The 20,331-nt window shown below is 31.9% G+C and overlaps 2 protein-coding genes across 4 annotated transcripts in view; one reads left to right on the forward strand and one right to left on the reverse strand.

The window, feature by feature from the left end:
- LOC115890696 overlaps positions 1-7,881 on the forward strand; it is a 317,145-nt gene extending 309,264 nt beyond the window's left edge. For both annotated transcript variants that reach the window (XM_030911002.1, XM_030911001.1), the window contains exons 13-15: positions 1,678-1,853; positions 3,111-3,500; positions 5,616-7,881. In XM_030911002.1, coding sequence (XP_030766862.1) covers positions 1,678-1,853; positions 3,111-3,500; positions 5,616-5,848 — 799 coding nt within the window. In that variant the 3' untranslated portion in view covers positions 5,849-7,881. The remainder of the gene's footprint in view (positions 1-1,677; positions 1,854-3,110; positions 3,501-5,615) is intronic.
- A 3,752-nt stretch (positions 7,882-11,633) lies between these two features.
- LOC115890661 lies at positions 11,634-20,324 on the reverse strand. 2 transcript variants are annotated; one of them, XM_030910959.1, is made up of 5 exons: positions 20,246-20,324; positions 19,034-20,158; positions 16,050-16,266; positions 15,212-15,540; positions 11,634-12,730 (listed from the first exon to the last, which is right to left on the reverse strand). In XM_030910959.1, exons 2-5 carry the CDS (start codon positions 20,121-20,123, stop codon positions 11,823-11,825), a joined length of 2,544 nt encoding a protein of 847 aa, XP_030766819.1. In that variant the 5' UTR covers positions 20,124-20,158; positions 20,246-20,324; the 3' UTR covers positions 11,634-11,822. The 2 variants fall into 2 exon arrangements, with proteins under 2 accessions (XP_030766819.1, XP_030766820.1); XM_030910960.1 differs by lacking the exon at positions 20,246-20,324 and having other exon boundaries at positions 19,034-20,236.
- Between the last annotated feature and the right edge of the window lie 7 nt (positions 20,325-20,331).

A 20,331-nucleotide genomic window follows, 5' to 3' on the forward strand; every position in this document is an offset into this window, starting at 1 on the left:
ACCCGCGACTTCGTTCACGTCGAATTAATCATTTGTAATGGTGATGATAAAGCAAAGCAAGAATTTCCATTGACATACAAACTGGATAAAATTTTCTCACATTTATGTCAGCATGAGAAAAAACAATATAGATATTATTATATAACTATAACTAGGTAATATTTGATGGGTAGTTTCATCTCGTTGGAATTTGACTTTCGAAAAATCCGTTTGCCAAAAATAAGCTTTTTACGTCAAGTGGTTTAAGCAGAATCGTGGTTAATCAATTACCCTACTTTTTGGAACACCCTGTATGATTTTATAAAAAAATTCAAAATATGTAAAGAAACAAAATAAATTATGCGTGTCCAAGTGTTTTCCGGAAAGACTAACCGTTTTTCGTTCACCCTCTTGGAATTTGAGATTCGAGAAACCCCTCCTTATCGAACCTCTACACCCCACAGTCAGTCCGTTTGCCAGAAAATCAGCTTTAAACGTCAAGCACTTTAAGCAGAATCGTGATTACTCAATGGTCATATTTTATGAAACACCCTGCATAAATTTTTAAAAAATCTTAAAATATGTAAAACAACAAAATAAAATATACGTGTTTAAGAGTTTTTCCGAAAAACTCACCGGTTTTTAAATAAAAAATATTCTAATAGGGATGGTTTCACCCCCTTAGAATTCGAGTTTCGAAAAATCCCTTTTTATCGAACATCTACACCCTAAAGTCAATCCGTTTTCCAAAAATCAGTTTTTTCCGTTAAGCGCTTTAAGCAGGATCGTGATTAATCAATGATCAGATTTTTCGAAACACCCTGTATACATTTTTAAAAAATCTTAAAATATGTAAAAAACAAAATAAAATATACGTGTTTAAGCGTTTTTTCGGAAACTTGGCCGTTTTTTAAATAAAAATTATTGTAATATTTGAGGGGTGGTTTCACCCCCTTAAAATTCGAGTTTCGAAAAATCCCTTTTTATCGAACATCTACACCCTAAAGTCAATCCGTTTTCCAAAAATCAGTTTTTTTCCGTTAAGCGCTTTAAGCAGGATCGTGATTAATCAATGACCAGATTTTTCGAAACACCCTGTATACATTTTTAAAAAATCTTAAAATCTGTAAAAAACAAAATAAAATATACGTGTTTAAGCGTTTTTTTGGAAACTTGACCGTTTTTTAAATAAAAATTATTGTAATATTTGAGGGGTGGTTTCACCCCCTTAGAATTCGAGTTTCGAAAAATCCCTTTTTATCGAACCTCTACACCCTAAAGTCAATGCGTTTTCCAAAAATCAGCTTTTTACGTTAAACGCTTTAAACAGGATCGTGATTAATCAATGACCAGATTTTTCGAAACACCCTGTTTCAAACATTTTTAAAAAATCTTAAAATATGTAAAAAACAAAATAAAATATACGTGTTTAAGCGTTTTTTCGGAAACTTGACCGTTTTTTAAATAAAAAATATTGTAATATTTGAGGGGTGGTTTCACCCCCTTGGAACTGGAATTTCGAAAGATCCCTTCTTATCGAACCTCTACACCCTAGAATCAACTTGTATGCCAAAATTGAGCTTCTTTCGTTGAGTGGTTTGAGCAGGATCGCGTGATTAATCAGTGAGTCAGTCACTTAAGGATTTTATATATTAGTATAGACGACAAGGTTACTCATATACGTGTTATTATCTCCAGAGACCTAAAGGGCAGTAGAAGCAATCTAAAGCCTCCTATATCTCCCAGCCCGAGATATAGAAGAGAGGAGAGGCCCAGGAGAAGGCGGCAAGATATCAGCTCGGTGGAAAGCTCCACAGAGGGTGATAGCAGCCAGCAGTCGCAGAGAAGCATCGTATACCTACATGCAGCTACAGGTACGCTACACAGCCAACTCTTTTACAGTCTTTTTCGATAAATCGCTATAGTGTCACTGTTAATTTAAGTTCTGCTACAATTTCCTTCTAGATTTACTACCTTTAAACAACTATCAGCAGTAGAATAAGTAATAAATAACATAAAATAAGCTCAGTAAAGACTTACAAATCCACAAAATTTCAAATCAAATTCAAATATAATTTACCTTTTTTTAAATATTAATATACAAATTAAACAAAGCAAAAAATTAGGTAAAAGGGACTGTGTCGCGATTATAAAAAACCGATATACAAAACAATAAATGTTTTTATGTCGCACAGCCCCGTAGATATTCAAAAATATACAGGGTGTCCCAGAAATAAGTGCAAGTATTTTAAGGGGTGGTAGATCTCGATAAAGGAAACATATTTTCTCTTTATCGTTTTTCAAATAAGTACAAAATAACGGAGTTATTTTATTTTGAAAATTTCCAAAAAAAAATGATTTTTTGCTAAAATTTTGAGAACCACTGGATCTTTTCTGGATTTTCTTTCTTGTAAATTTAATCTAATACCTATGTTGTCATATTATAAAGAAATTATGATTTTTAACTAAAAACTAAAAAAAATCCAAAAAATTTCGAATTTTCAATTTTTTTTTCACGAAAAAAAACTCATAGGCGTGTTTCTGGCGCTGAACTATACTACCAGTTAAAATGCTTGCACTTATTTCTGGGACAACCTGTATAAATACATAAATGATATAAAGATTGATGGAAAAAAATATAAAATAAAATACAAAAAATGTAATCAAATATAAGGAAAATCAGAGAAGAAGGGGATGCAATCAACGGGTATGACCAGGGGTAAGGCTAGGGCACCAGGGAAAAGTTAAATTAAATTAAAAACAGGTTATTATTATTATAAAATTAAAATTAAAATTAGGCAGGCAGGTTAGTCACTCGTTTAAATTTCTAGAGGTTTTTTTTTTGATTTTCTAAATATATAGACTTAAGGATCCCTACCCTAGGACTCCGCCTCCGTCTACCATGCATGGATAAATGGATAGCATTATTCGCCTTCCTTCATCTTTTTATTCAAAGGTTTTCACCCTTTTGATAACTTATTTTTAGGCTAGGACAAATCGATGCGTATCATCTTCAGTTTCATAAAAAAGTACTATAATGATGTGAAAGCCGCATCTTTGTATCTTTATGCATATAAATATACCTATAGGGGGATAACCTGTACATTCACTAAACTCTTCTACCTTTCCAGTGGGAGACATCCCAGGCCCCGACTACCTACGCCACGGCAGCAGGCGCGCCGCCTCCCGCGAGGACCTCACCTCCAACGGCGGCTCAAGCAGCCTGGTGCAGCCCCAGGTCAAGACGCTGTCGCGCTCCTTCAGCGTGCTGGCGCCCTGGAGGCCGAGGCACCGACGCGAGGGCTTGGAGCTGGACTACGCGGCGCAGGCGCCTACCCCTCCTGCCAGGAGGGGGAAGTACGAGCAGAGAGCGACGCGGAACGGCGGCGGTGGGGGTACGAGGAGTACGGACGGGTCGACGCTGAAGCGGAGGACGCAGCAGGAGCAAGGGAAGAAGTTGGGGAGTAAGGGGAGGAGTAGGAGTAGGGAGAACGTGTCGGGGAGGGAGGATGTGCCGAGGGGTTAGTAATAAACAATAACCTAGTAATTATTTTTTTGCTACATTTTTGAAATGAGATTATACTAATAGAGTTGTTAATTTTTAATACATCTACTTAAGAAACCAGAAAGCTTATAGGTATAGGAACATGATATATCATTGAAAAGTTATTTTATTAGTCTATTGATTTTTTAAATAACATACATAGGGTTGAATTTTAAAACAACAAAGATTTCAGTAATTTTTGTTAGGAATTTTTAAATCTTGAACCTCGTATCGATATATTCTTAAAATTATTTTTTTTTGGGACATTTAGGTTCCGAAAACACTGAAATTATGTTTTCATCTTGTTTAAAAAAACTCTATTTAGTCTACAGGGTGCTACAAATTCGAGGTACGAGCATTGGTGTCTCGGTAACCGTAATCGATACGAACATGGTTAAATTGGGGCAAAGTTGCATTTTAGTATGTTCACCAAGATGCTATCAAAAAAGTTTTAAAAATTTCAAGAATTGCTGAGTTGCACATTCTCATAGCCACTTTATTAGGGCTATCTGATAGTATTTTTAGATTTTAAAGTTAGCTGATAATTCGTTAGATACATAGGTCAACTTATTTCTTTTAAATACGGACCTGCATTTTTTATTTCAGATTTTGAAATAAGTCGGTCTTCTGAGTACAGTGATATGCCACATTTGATATTTTTTTGTTGTTTTAGGTACCTCAACAACAACAAAAGTATTTAATTATTATTTAAAATAATTTCAAGTCCGACTCTGGTTTTTTAAATTATTTAATCTGATTACATTCATCGCAATTGATCAGCGCTAACTAACATTGAATAAGGAAAATTGAGCCAATTGGAAGATTTAAATAAATAATATCCAGATCAACAATTTAAAGATATTATTTTTAACCTTTTTATTGTGAATTTGAAATCTGCAAAAAATGCATAATATAATAATAAATCGACTTCTTTAAACGAGTTGGCCGTTATACTGTTCTACCATTTCCAATCCATATTCCGGGAAAATGATTGTTTATATTATATTTCTATTATTTTTTTTTATTGTTTTATTGCATTTGATTTTTGGTATTAAATGTTTTACCCCACGTCATTGTTAAGTTTGAAAGCTTATTAATATTGTAACGATGAATAGATTAAATATTTAAAAAAAAAGCCGGACTTGAAATTAGTTTAAATAATTTGTGTTCAAATGTCCGAAACAAAAAAAAAATAACACCGACCGACGTCTTTCAAAATCTGAAATAAAAAATGCAGGTCCGTATTTAAAAAAAAATAAGTTGGCCTCTGTATCTCACAAATTATCAGCTAATTTGAAAATCTAAAAATATTATCAGATAGCCCTAATAAAGTGGCTATGAGAATGTGTAATTAGTTTTTAGATTTTCTAAAAAATAACGACAGGAAAAAATAAAACTGATTTTCAAAAAAATCAGTTTTTTCTAAAAAACTCAGCAATCCTTGAAATTTTTAAACTTTTTTGGTGACATCTTGGTGAACATCCTAAAGCGTAAATTTGCCCCAATTTAACCATGTTCGTATCTATTCTTCTGTATACACAAACGTTTCGGCCCACAATACAGCCTTCATCAGTGATACAAAGAATTTATAAAAATGTGTTGTTTTTCTCTTTTTCTTGTACAAATTTATATTGTTCGAAAAACTTTAGTGAAAATCATGTCATTGTGCTGTGATAGATTGTCTGTTTTTGGATATTAATTTTTGTAATTTTTTTATGATACATGTAACACTGATGAAGGCTGTATTGTGGACCGAAACGTTTCTCTATAGACTAAATAAAGTTTTTTTAAACAAGATGAAAACATAACTTCAGTGTTTTCGGAACCTAAATGTCTCAAGAAAATTAATTTAAGGATTTCAGTAATTTTATAACAAAATAATGTAGTAGTTCTATGTCCACGGAATATTGGGACACCTTGTATATTCTCCCGTTAGATAAACTAAGTCGTTCCAGGATATCTAGCTGGGTATTGAATATGGTGTTGCTCTAGTAATACTAATTAAGATAATATTTACTTTATAAAAAAGGACCGATCAAACAATTTTACTTACTTACAAATCTTCTTAAACTTTTTTTTTTCTATTTCGCAGGTTCCACGGCAACATTATACAAGAAGAAAGACAAACTCCCTAGGGAGAATTCCCGCTACAACAATCGGGAGGAACGCCGCATGCCATCCTCGAAAAGCCATTCAGTCGAGTCCATCTCCAGAAGAGCACGAGAAGAAGGCGGTAGAGACGTTTCCAGGTCCGTATCCATGCCGAGGGACACAGCCAAATCGGCAGGATGGTTCAGGAAGAGCAAAAAGTCCGGTAGAGATTAACGTTCTGCTGCCATCAACTCTTAGAAAGTGTACACTGTTATCGATTTATTTTGTACCGCTTTTAATAGGTTACAAGTTTCTTTATTTTTGGAGCTAAAACATTCTTGACTGTTTACTCGAAAACGCATATAATTTGTTATTTTTAATAAATGTACTAGCACAGAAAATACCAGAGTTAAAGCCTATTAACAGTGGGACAAAATAAAATGGCAACACCGTACCGTGCCGCCCCCGGCTGTGATATGCACGCCCTTAGTGTGCCATCGTCCGTCTTGTGACACCTTTTTAGTGTTCTATAGGAAGCCATGTTAAAATTTAACTATAAACACCCCCTAGGTGGTAAAACTCGCTTATAAGAAATTCTATGCAAATGCAAAAAAATCAACCAAATTTATATTTTTGAAGACTGATAATTACCTCCACATAGCATTATAGCCTTCCGCAGCATGATATTAATAAGACAGGAAAATAAATAAATTCGTATCGTACATTCAACCATTATGATAAATTTGAATAATGCAAGATATTATCTTTAACTTCTGTAGACTAGTGCCTCACAATTTCAAATTGTCTCACTCAAATGTTCAATAACGTGAAATCGTTATCATAATATTACAAAATAAAATGGTTAAAGCAATCCACTAATTTTATGCTACATACAAACAACTTACATATGAACACTGTAAGGTACTAAAAATACTGTAGAAATGGTAAGACTACATCCTGTTCTCCTAAAACCTGTTCTCCATGATTTAAAATCTTTATAATTTCTCTATAACTAACAGTTTTTATGTAGTTGAATTAGTTTCAAAATAGTTGATTCAAAAACATTTATTTAAAAGTTTAATAAATAAATGCATATCGTATGTTGCAACATTATGGTTCACTTCAATAAAACAAGAGAATAATGTCTATAGACGTATGTACTTACCTTTATGTTATGCTCTTGTCTGAGTAACTATTTTAAGTACGTAAAGATTTATTCAGAAGCTCGCAATTAGTGGGATAAATTAGTCGTTTCAAACACTTTATACTTTCTAGTTTACGATCATTCACAATGTCTAAAATGTTCCTGAAATGCGCTGAACTCAAACTGAGTTCAAATGAGTAAAAACTGAATTCAAGTGAGTAAAAATTGCAGATTGCCTGCTTATACTTTCCATTTGTCAACAGAAGACACGAAGACTTTTTGAAACTAGTATGTGCAATTCAATTATTCGCCAAAATAATCGCCTAAATAATTATCGCCATTTCAACTTTTGATTCGAAATATAGGTACTTAATTTCAATTTAAACAAACAAATGTGCATCGTACATTGAAAAGTTATGCTAAATAAGGCAATATTATCTTTAGTTTACACTCTTGCCTAAACGACTGTCGCTATCTAAGTAGTTCTTAGTTGTCCATACAACTTCAGTTTTCTTTGGATCAGCACTTCAGATTCATATAAAAGTTATCTTCAAGTTTATGTTGTCTTTTTACTAAATTTTAATTTGACATTTCAGTTACTGAAACTCAAATTCAAATGGATTCTCTTACGAGTCTCTTAACGTTCTGTCTTAAATCTCTAGAACTGTTTAGATTATATTCTAGAATTAACTTTTTATAAACGAGTTTTACTACTGCATAAGAACTAACCCCGTGAAACAAACAAATAATAAAATTAACTCTTTTCCTCCGTCCTATCGTTCGTTAATGGTGCTATATTAGTATTAAGTAGAAAACCCAGTCGCTTTTAAGTTGTAAAATTGTATATAACATTTCTCCTTTTATTGTAAAACTTCTTTTTTTTATATTGAATTTCCTCAAGTATTGGTTTCGGTTAATAAATTAAGATATAAAACGCGCAAAGTATCGCCATCTTTAATTGTAAAACCTCCATTCTTTTATTATTATAATTGTTTGTTACCAAAACGTGACTAGCGCGAAAAAAAACTCTTTTAACGAATGTCTAGTTATTATGTTTTAGAATACGCACCCAACTCTAATGTTTATCCAATAATACTTCTAAATAAAATTGTTAATAACTAAATATTGTGTTAATTTATAGTACCGATCCCTCAATCCATTTAACTAACATATTTTATGAAGTTCAATTAATTTCAAATTATTTGATTCAAGTACTTACGGAAGAAGCTCAATCATATTCAAATCTACAATGCCACTCTACCTAAAGAAGAAAACATTCGACAAATGTGTACCACGTATGCATGCGAAACCTGGATACTTAAAACCCTGGATCATATATACTTGCGTGGATAAGTAAATCAGTATGGAAACTGTCGCAAACATATCAACGACTTCCATTTATCTTCTTTTTTTGTTGCACATGCGGTGCTTCTACTCTATCTATCCTTGTAGAGAACCTATCGTGCACGCGCCAAATTTGAACATTAATTTTAAAAATTTAATTTATAAAATGCATATATTTGAACAATAAATTGAATGTTTACTGGCACAAAAAATAAATTATATAAAGAATACATTTAGCCCCTCCGTACGAATATCAATATTCTTAGGAAATCTAACAAGAAAGTATGCATGGGGTTTAATACAAAAGAACAACTGAATACTTTAGTTGCCTATGAAAAGATAATTCGGAGACCTTTATATTAGAACTTTCACACACTAAACACTTTCTAGTCATTTTTACGAGCATTTAGAAAGTCCAACGAAAAAAAATAGAAATATAGTTGCACAAACTTAAAATTAACTTCTCACTGAACACAGTTGCATCTTTGGCTATATAAAAGCGGTCGATGAAAGAGTCATTAATACAATTTTTAAAATAAAAAACGCAAAAAACAAGCCTCGTTACACAATGGAAATAAAATTATGACATATGATTATGACAATATGATAACAATGAAAAGTTTGTTTCCATAACAATGTATAATTTGTGCTTTCTAAAACAGTATAAAATTATGATTATTTTGAAAATACGTGCAACTTTTAATGCGCATGCGCAAAGTAAGGTCCTCGGAAAAGACAAACGTATTGAAAGTTTCATAAGTGCAATAAAGAAGGTTTGAAAATGGCATGTTGTGATGTTGGAGACATATTTTTTAATATTAGTATTTTAATAAAACACGCTTTTAGATGTATCAAAAAACTTTTAATAAGAGTAACTTTAACTCTACATATATGTTTCGGCTTGTTAGGCCTTTTTCAAGAGTTTTTTAAGAACTAATCGTCTAACTACACTGTAACTATATATATATTTGCTATGGGGGTGGGTTCAGAGAGTTTACAATAGGAGTAATAAAAAATGTGTTTAGAAATCCTTGTTGGTCGTTACATTATTTTCGTTTTTAACAGATTTTAGTATTTCTAACTGTTCAATGTAATTTAAACGTCTACCTTTTGTTTCTCTGTGTAGTAACTTAATTGAGTTTTCATTAATTTTGTGATTATTTACTATACAATGAGTTGCAAGACCAGAACTATGCTGGAGATTATTAATATACTTTACATGTTCTTTAATCCTTATATCTAAATTTCTACCTGTTTGGCCTATGTACACGGCATCACAGTATTGCAATCCACCCTATATACACCCGACTTATTTTTGACATTAGTTTTGTCTTTATTATTTAATAAAATTTGACCTAAATTTCTTTTATTTACGTTAATAGTTTTACATCCTATTTTATTGAGATTATTTGATATTTTGTTAGTTAAATTAGGAATGTAGTTTAAAGGTTGATAATTGTTATTGTCTTTAGAATTAGCGGATTAAAAATTTTTCATTAATATTTTGTTTTGTTTTTTCTTTAGCATATTATCAATAAGGGAACACTTATATCCATTGTTGATGGCGATCTGTTTAATAATATTTAACTCTTTTTTAAAATTCTCTGGGCTCAGTGGAAACATTACTAATCTATGAATTAAACTATGAAAGGGTGACATTTTGATTTGCCAGGATTGGTGTGATTGACTATGTATTACAGTGTCTGTGGTAGTGGGGTTTCTGTAAATATCAAATCGTAATCTATTAGACTGTTTTATAATTGTAACATCAAGAAAATTGATGGTATTAATACCTTTTTCAATAGTAAATTGTATTCTCAGGTTAATTGAATTTAATAATGTTAAAAAACTGTTTAAATTTCTCTCGGTGCCTGACCAAATACAAAAAATGTCATCTACATATCTTGCCCAATAATTTATTTTGATATTAAACTACTCTTGTTTTTAAATAGCTTCTTTTCAAAATCTGCCATAAATATTTCTGCGAATAACGGTGAAATTGGGGAACCCATCGGTAACCCATCTTTCTGTTTAAATATTTCATTGTTATACTGAAAATAGTTTTGTTCTAAACAAGTTTCAATTATTGTTATTAAATCTGATTTGACTATTATATTAAGATTAGATTTATCAATTAGTTCATAAATAATAGAGGACAATTCATGGGTTGGGATAGAAGTGAACAGGCTTTTGACATCGAAAGAAACGAGTGTTTAATGCTTATAACTTATGGGGTTGACTCTTTGGTTGATTTATCCACGTAGTTGTTTCTTTATTCTATGGATTATTAAATTAAATTAAACCAAAAAAATAACATGAAAAATTTTATTTAGAACCTAGTATAAAAACCCTGCCAAATAATAACTAAAAATAGTAATAATTTACAATTACTTAAGTACATATGTATGTAAAGCGTAATAAAATTGTACTGCTAATAACGAGTATACAGGGTGTTTCAAAAAACATGTGTCATTATTTCTCGTGGGGAGATTCCTCACGTAAAAATAATAAGATTTATTTTTCATATCAACGTAGGTCCCATTCTATTATTTATTTCGTAGCTACAGGGTGTTAAAGTTTTAACATTTTTTCGATTTATTATAATTTTCTTCCAAGCATTTTTAGCGTTTCGAATGAAATTTTGAGGGTAAAAGTTACTATAAATGGGACATATTTTAAAGCTACAAAAGTGTCGACAAATTCACCAGGGACCTGCATATGGGTTATCACTAAAATATTTTTCTAAAAAAACAATGTACGCCACTGTCTTGTTTTTCTCTTGTTAGCGAAATAGTGTAAGCAGTTTTATGCCGATTAAAAGTTGTCTCTTGATATTTTGTCGATTTTGGTCACCTTTACGCATTTTTATTAATTTGCCTTGATCCAAGTCTAACAACTTTTAAAAAAATTTAATATCATTAACTTGCAAAACTTTTAAATAAGTACTCGTTGATTCCCCATCAAAAAATATGAAAAAAAGGTCCTATAAACACAGGTATTGAAAGTGCATGCATAGTTTTAGAGTTACAGGATGTTGAAACTTTTTAAAAAAAGTAGGTTTTTTGTAATTACATCTTAAATGCCATTATATTTTATTTGAAATTGCTGTAGGCTGGACTAATACTAATAATAACTAATAGTAATAATATTTAATAACAAATTAGGTAAAATAGATAATTTATTAATTTTATTTTTATTTTAACTTTATTGATTGTGATTAATAAAATTGCGTTTATCTCATCAAGCAGGCCGAATTCGACAAAATATCAAGAGATAACTTTTAATTGGCATTAGATGGCCTACACGATTTTCATATCAAAAGAAAAAAATCAGTGGCGCACGATGAATTTTTTTTTGAAAAATATTCCAGAGATAACCCATATGCACGTCCCTGATGAATTTATCGACACTTTTTTAGCATTAAAATATGTAGCATTTATAGTAACCCTCAAAATTTCATTCGAATCACTAAAAGTACTTGGAAGAAAATTATAATAAATTGAAAGATTATTAAGACTTTAACACCCTGTAGCTACGAAACAAAGCAGAATCAGACCTATGTTGATATGAAAAATAAATTTTATTTTTACGTGAGGAATCTCCCTACGAGAGATGGCACATGTTTTTTGAAACACCCTCTATAAATAGGACGCAAAATATAAGTACAATCGATAAAACACACGCATTAAAATCACTTTTTACAGCACACGAAACACCGTCCTAACCTAAAAAAACCGACCGAACAGCCAGCAGTTTGACTTCCGACTCCAAAACATCGTCCTCGACATACACAAACACTTTAAACCCTTTTTCGTCAGTCTTCTTCGGTAATTTAACCTTAAGTACGACCGTTTGACCCGGACGAAGAACGCCATCTGCCGGAACTACCTGAAGACCCGGCGGAGTCGTACTCACTTCAAATTGTAAGGGTCGCGTAACTTCAGAAACTAAATACAGACAATCTTCTACCTTGTTTGGGGGTAAAAGTACTATGGAGGGTGGTTCTAATCGACAATGGTTTTGTAGTACGTGAGTATCGTTATTTATAACGGTAGATTCCTGACAGAGAGTTTGAAACAAGGCGGAGTCTTCGGGATATTCCGCTACCAAGGTTTGATTAGGATCCTGTTCGATAGTGACAATTAACTCATCCCTAACAAATGTATCTAATAGTTCACTCATTGAACTAGGGCTTTCCTTAAATTTGCTAGCATCTGGCGGGAACACTTCACCAGGAAATCTTCCTTTAAGTACAGTGCACAAAGCATCAACTTCCAAGCCTCTTTCTTCGGCTTTCCTCACGAGTCTTCGTAATCTAGCCCTACTAGATTCTGGACCGGTTACTATCTCGATCTTGCTAATGTCCACGACGGGTACGGCGTTCAGGCTTTGCTTGAGGACGCGACCGTCTTTGGCGCTGGGTGTATAACTGACTTTAATAGTTTTTTCCTCGTTTGGAAGTAGCACGAACAATTCCGGTTCCATTGTTAAGTTTGTTGGCGTGATGAAGGATTTAGGTATTTGTTTTAAATAAGCGAAAGAGGGCAAATTGCCGGTGTTTTTTATAACGAATCCTTGTTCCATTATGACTTTGTTGTCTAGTCTTCCCAGAGATAGCCAATATTTGCCTGAAATATTAAACATGTAGTGAACTAGGAACTGAAATACTTCGATTATAAACTTTATGATATAGTGGTAAAATAAATGTGATTAATTCAACAAAATCAATTAAATATGAATCACAGGAAAATGAGAAAGTTGTCCAATCTGCAAAAAAAGTCAGAGAGAAATTTGATTGATCCAAAATTCAATGCCAAACTTGCTTTCTTCCCGTTTTTTTAATAAAACTCTCAACAATATGATACTTTTCCTGACAAAATTAAAAAAAAAATTAACATATTTTGTATTTTAAATGTTTAGAAACATTTAACGGTTTCGCAGAAATGTTATTCTTTAAAAATATATCAGTCGATATCAAAGAGTAGATAAGACAAGAGACGACAGTGAACAAAGAAGTCGAATTTCGCGAGAGAGACGCAGATATATTAACATTTTAAAGGTCCCATCAAGTCCCATTTTGTCTGTTGCCAAGTATATTTCTTTGAAAAATAAACAAGATTTTCTGAAAATAAATTAATAATATAAGGAGGATATAAGTATCGTATGTTAATTAGTGATGAATGAAATATCGGTAACTGTGACTTTGTCACTGATATTCTATAATCACAGTCACGGTTTGTGACTGATTTGAAAATAAACGGTGACTTGCTAAAGCGTGACGATTACAGTTAATTGTGATTTCTCAGGTAACGAGAAAATACTTCACAGAGCGGGACGTCGCGCGTCGCGAACGCAGCTGCCGATGGCGCCGGTCGTGACTCAGTTCACAGTCACGAGTCACGACGTACCTCTCATAGGATAGATATCTGACAAAGTGATCTAAAGACAGTGACTGTTAGAAGTGATTTAATTTTTTATATATTTTATGACTATTTTTTATCACTACGAATTGGTTTGGTTCCTTTTTAATTTAGCAGTTTTTTTAAAGCCAAACATAAAGTTTTACCTTTATACTGTTTAGAAACTTCATTTTTTATATATTTCGTTTATTTTAATACAAAGGAAAATATTTGTTGTTTAATGTATTACTTATCTCGTGTTGTTAAGTTTCGTTCGTTATGGTTATGAGCATATTGCATATTTTATTCTTTTCCCGTTGGTTTCTTTTAATAAAAAAATTGTTTTATTTTTATTTTTTAATATACCTTTTACCCACTGTTTAGTGTTTTCTATTTCAGCGGTCTTGGATAAAGGACAAATAAAAATTAGTATAACAACAACAACAGAATCGTATCATTCGTATCGTATCTTATATTTTAGCCGTGATTGTGCTTTCGGATTCATAATCATAAAGTCGCAGTCACAGTTAAGAGTCACAGATAATACAAAGTCGCTGTCACAGGTAAGCCTGTGAACAGAAAATCACGGTTTTTGATCGTTTTTGCTCATCACTAATGTTAATACGGAAATGTAAATTTTTAGTTTAGGTTGGTTTAGGTTCTTTTTTCGCAATGTACTGATAAATCAAAGAAACCGAATGACTAAAAGTTGATCGATTTCAAAGATAAACAGATAAAATCTGAAAATCTGACAACGGCGTATTTTATTTATTCTAACCTATGATTTTAGGACGCTAATCAGCGGTGCTAATCAGGCTTAAACATAAACAAATCTGATTAGTTGTTTTCTTGCATTTTTGCCTTTTTAAAGTGTGTTTTCAGAGTTTTTCGATATATTATCGTTTTGAGAGTTTTTAAGGTTTAATTTTAGTATCGTCTTTGTTGCGTACTAATTTGTAATTATTGTTAAATATGAATACTGAACAGGACACGACTAGCAGAAAAAGACGAGATGGTGGCAATGTGTGTGCTTATAAAGACTGCAAAAATAGGTCTTATTCTTCGACAAACATAATATTTCACTCTTTTCCAAAGGATCCTGAAAAGTATTTTTAGAGAAATATACTATATAATTATGTTATTAAACTAAATGTAATCCATAGATCGAAGACACGGTTAGAAGCTTGTAATATGTTTTTACAAAAAAAATTGAGCAACTCTATTTTTTTGTACATACCACATTGGGATATTACACTTGTTCAAGTTCTTATGTAAAAAAATACACGTAAATAAAATATTTCTTACAAATCGACTTGGCCACTTTATCTTGTTTACCAACGATATACAAAATATTGCTTTTATTATCTTTATTCCCCGACAAATATGTTTCTTATTATAATTTATTTTATATAATATTTAGAAAACTCATTTTTTTTTTCGTTTCTATTTATTTCTTTACCCATTCAGTAACTATTTAAAAGCTATACAGGCAAGTTTTAATAATAGTCTATTTCAAATTACCCGCGAAAAAATTACGAAAATTTAAAGGGACAAGCGAGACAAGGTCACTCTCCCCACCACTCAAACATGAAAGGTACCGCGCGAACTGTCGCTCTTGTCTTATCTACTCTTTGTCGATATCAAGAAAATGTATGCGTTTCATTTAACCTTTAAAAATTAAATCAACTTCACAGAATTTAAATAAATTACCTGTATTATCTCTAACTGCATTCTGGTATTCTACATTAGAATATCCGCCATAACCCCATAATTTCACACATTGTTTCTTTGTCTGGGACAGATTGGAATCCAAAGGACTAAAAGATAACTCATCCAAAGCGGCTCCAACTTTCGTAGGTATATAGGAAACTATAAGTGGTCTGGATTCGTGACCATGCAAAACAAACTTGCAGGCACTCAAAAAATCAGAATCTGACCTATTATCTTTCCTTATTTTGAATTCATAGGATGACAGAGAGCATTGTAATCTCAAAGTTTTAGGTGTTTTGTTTCTTATTAGGAATTCCTTTGTTACACACCTAGAAATATAGATCTTTTATAATTAAAAACAGATCAGGAAAATATGCAATTTCTATAAAAGTTTGACATTATTTCCTTTTTAAGATTTCTACTCTTTTGACAAAATATACGGACACAACTAGCATACATTTTAAGACAGCTATAGTCTGCCGAACCAAAAAACTATAATAAACCGAAAAATTATTAAGAGTTTAACACCCTGTAGCTACGAAAAAAAGCAGAATTGAACCTATGTTGATTTGAAAAATAAATCTTATTTTTACGTGAGGAATCTCCCCACGAGAGATGGCACATGTTTTTTTTTGAAACACCCTGTATATTTTTACTAGGCATTAATCATAGAACTTAACAACTTGTTACCCTGCAAGGTTTATACATTTTGTAGGGAGCAGTTAGACCTACTATATTGTAAAATCCTAAAATTAAAATCAAGTGTTTCACATGGCCTCTTCATATGCATTAAGCTTAAGTGAAATGATTAAGAATATAATCTAAGAAATGAACTTACCGATCCACTTTTACAGAACCCCAAACCAGTTCACTCTTAGTACTCTCGATGGGCAACTTTCCATTGGGTAAACTTGTGAGTGAGCTGGAACTCCTAGAAGGTGGTGATATCAGTGTTTTCATACCACCAGTACTATGCATATTGGATAATAAACCTGCTGTAATAAACCTTTGACTTTTATTCGGTTTCATATTTTCTTTATCTTCCTTTACAGCAACTACAAATAGAATTTATTACTCAATACATGTACAGGGTGGGTCAAATTCGGCGCTTTTAAATGGAAACACCCTTTTCTATAGGAGATAGACAAAAACTAATATCGGTGTCTGGAGCTCAATTTTTGTCAAAAACATGATAGTGAAAACCGCATATCGATATCTGTTACCGTTTCGGAGTGACGGGGTGTTTTTCAAAAATATGCATATTTAGCAAATTGCTGTAACTTTTTTGCTATGGAAAATTTTGTATTTTTATGAAAACATTTCCAAAGCACCTTTTTTCGTAGAATTTAATGGTTTAAGTATAATTTTTTTAAAATTAATAATTTAAGTATTATCGACAGAAAATTTGATTTTTTATATAGGACACCCTGTAGATTTTTAATTTATTGAAAAGAATTTAAAATTACCTTTCAAAAAATATAACACACTTGATATTTTGCTTGATTCCTCTTCGAGATATAGAGTACATAAAGATTCGCACGCTTTAAATAAGAAGGCTTAGAACGGCACCGTATAAATGGCACTGTGTAATGCAAAAAAATTCTAGCTGTGAGCATCAATTAAAACGAAAATAATATTTGCTATGAGAGATGCAGAATTTTATAACAATTTAAAATATATTTAACCAACATCAACACATTTAAACTATATCTAATAACAATAAAAATAAACAGCAAACCAAGACATGAGATTTTGCTACAGGTGTTTGGATATGTCGACTGTTCGGATATGTCGACAGTCTTCTGTTATGGACACACGGAGCAGTTTTTGAACATTTCTCGCGGAATTCATTAACTCAGTGGGGGTGAAAGATGCCCTCTCATAACTGCTAAGTATTTATAATTCTTGTCTAGATTATACGGAAGAATAAGGAACCTTTATTCTTTCGAAAATATATCCATAGGATTAGATCCATGGGCAGATAGTCAGGCGGCCTCGACGGCCAACGTCTGGGATCTTGCTATTCAATTATTCTTGAAATTGGCTGCAAAAATTTGCTGATAACTTCAGCGTTCAGAGGCGGTGCATCGTCTTGCTGGAAAAATATGTTTTCGAGTTCCATTAAGGGCATATCATCAATAAGGGGTCCAAAGCCTTCTAGTTAAAAGTGGCGAACTTTTAAAAAATTCTGTATTTCGAAAGGGATTATAACAAAATATCAAATGTGCTATAATTTTGGAAAGGTAATTTTAAATTCTTTTCAGTCAAATAAAAATATAGAGGGTGTCCCAAATATAAAATCAATTTTTCTGTTGATAACTCTTAAATTATTAATTTTAAAAAAATTATACTTAAACCATTAAATTCCACGTAAAAAGGTGCTTTGGAAATGTTTTCATAGAAGTTCAAAATTTTCCATAGTAAAAAAGTTTCAGCGATATGTTAAAAATGCAAATTTTTGAAAAACACCCCATAACTCCGAGACGGTAACAGATATTGATGTGCGGTTTTCACCGTCATGTTTTTGATGAAAATTGAGCCCCAGACACCGATATTAGTTTTCGTCTATCTCCTCTAGAAAACGGTGTTTCCATTTAAAAGCGTCGAATTTGACCCACCCTGTACAACAGTGCGTTGGGTATTTGTAGCTCCTATAATAAAAAAACTTAGGAATTTTGTTTAAGTGCAGACTTAAAGTATGTACTAATATATATTTCATGAAATATTTTAACTGCTACAGAGTGGCTCAAAAAAGTAGCTGTGAGAGGATTGGGGTGATCTTTTTTAAATATACACCCTGTATATAGTTGCATTTTTGGCTTCCTTTCTTACCACTTTACATAATCCTAAGATATTATTAAATATGTTTTAATAGTTTCAGAGATATTAATAAATAAAAAATAATCATTTTTCAGCCTTTTTAAAACCAAATTATTAAAAATACAAGAAATGTCCTAAAATCAAAATTATACTAGATACTTACTGTAGTTAGTCTATACTTACTTGGCGATAAATATCGCACTCTTAAATCATACAGAGTGTTCAAAGGCTACAGATGAGTGTTCAAGAGTCTACGCCAAACTTAACTTTAAATACAAAAGAACATATTTTGTATTTAAAGTGTATCTAAATGTTTAACAGTTTCACAGATATTCGCGATATTATATTACCTACTTATGGCTTTTTCAACAGTGAATTTTTATCAAAGCCACCCAATGATTTTTGTCTGATATTTTACCGTTAAAAGATCCAAATGAAGAATTAAAAATTTTAAAAAACTTTAAAGACAAAAAATTTTCATTTTGTAATTATCTATCTCACAAAAAAATCCTTCAAAATTATTTTATATGTTAGAAAGTTTGGCATTTTAAACACCCCGTATGATTTAAAATTACTATGTTTATAATAAAGCTACATACATATACATAATACAGACTAGCTATAGTAAGTACCTAGCATAGTTTTGATTTCAGGACCACATCTTATATTTATATTAATTTTTTTTAAAAATGCAGAAAATATTTTTTGTGTCATTTATTTCTTTATAGCTCTAAAATTATAAAAAAAATAATTATACTTTAGAACTATGTACCTAAAGTAATTAAGAAGCCAAAAATACAATAATATACAGAGTGTTCCATTTTAAACAAATCATCCCGATCCACTTACAATTTTTTGAGTCACCCTGTATAAGTTTGAATATTTTTCCTAAAATAGGCTCTACTATATCCTTTCAGTACGCACTTAAACAAAATTTCTAAGCTCTTTTTTATAGGATCCTTCTACTGTATATTTATTTCAAATGATAAAAACCAACTTTACCTCTAATGGCTTCATTATCTGACACAGATGTGGTATAAGAACTATTCCTACTGACAGGCAAACTATAAACATCACTAGAGAACTCTTTATTTCCTAGACCTACATCTCTCGTAGGCTTTTCTTTCTGATTTAACAGGTAATTTATCACCTTGTTTGGCGTTTGATCGGTCTCAGATAACATTTGTTGAATAGCACTAATACTTAAACTTTTTGCGCTATCGTTTGTTTTATCCTTTTCCGGATTTACAATATTATTATCAGAAATATCTTGATTACCGGTGAGATTAAAAGAATTTAGCAAAGCCAACGGTTCGAATTTTTGAGGGCTTACTGATTTTTTAAAGTCAGTTATAGCATCCGACCTCTGCTGGAAGAATTCTCCAATTGACATTGATGGTTCCCTGATATCCTCGAAAGTAGTAAAGTTCTCAGCCATGGGCATTTCATTCTTTCTTTTCCAGGACATTTCATCAGCTAACAATTTCGATTCAGCCTCCTCTGCAGGTACAAACATACCACTGTCTCCTTCTGGATGTTCAATATCAATTCTACTACCTTGAGCAACCTGCATAAATTTTTCAGCTACACTTTGTATGCTCATATTTGAATCAAGCATTTGAGTAAAATGAGATAAAGAATCCCTAATTCTCATTGAAGGACCTTCATTTGTTTTTAAATCTGTCGAGGAAGGCCGTGGAGTCGAAGTATTTTTCGGGGTAGCGAGTAAATCGCTCTCATTGACTGTACTTTCTGAATGCAAAATATATTTTGTATCGCCTAAATCTAACTGTTGTGGTTTTAAGAGTTTGGAGGGAATTGAAGATACCTTAGTTGCTCTATCCAATGTATTATTCGCAAGTTTTCTTTGTTCATCCCTGATATTATTTAGTGACTGCCTTTGAGATTCTGTAGCTAATATGTTAGAGGCATCGAAATTCGTTAATGAAAGCAGGCCTAAAGAAGTGCTGAACTGCGAGTCGAGTGATTGGTTTTGTAAGTTTTTATGTTGCTTAGTTCTATCTACCGTTGAAGTTGCGTTTATTCGAGGCCGGACTTGTTTAGGAGTCTGAAGTTCCAAGTCTCCATTCATTTTAAATAAGTGTAGGTAGTGGTGTATAAAAAAATCTAAGAAAAAGTGAAAGACTTTCAGATATTACTTATTGTTAAAATATAAATGATCCCTGAGAAATTATAGATTGTAGATTTACTTACATAAACGTTTTTTTTCAAATTTCTAAACTTTTTCATTAACGAATATATACACAAAACTTCGAAATTCAAAAATGACAACCATATGA

Source organism: Sitophilus oryzae, unplaced genomic scaffold, assembly GCF_002938485.1.
Source record: "Sitophilus oryzae breed Bouriz unplaced genomic scaffold, Soryzae_2.0 scaffold_907_pilon_pilon, whole genome shotgun sequence".
NCBI classification, from domain to species: domain Eukaryota; kingdom Metazoa; phylum Arthropoda; class Insecta; order Coleoptera; family Curculionidae; genus Sitophilus; species Sitophilus oryzae.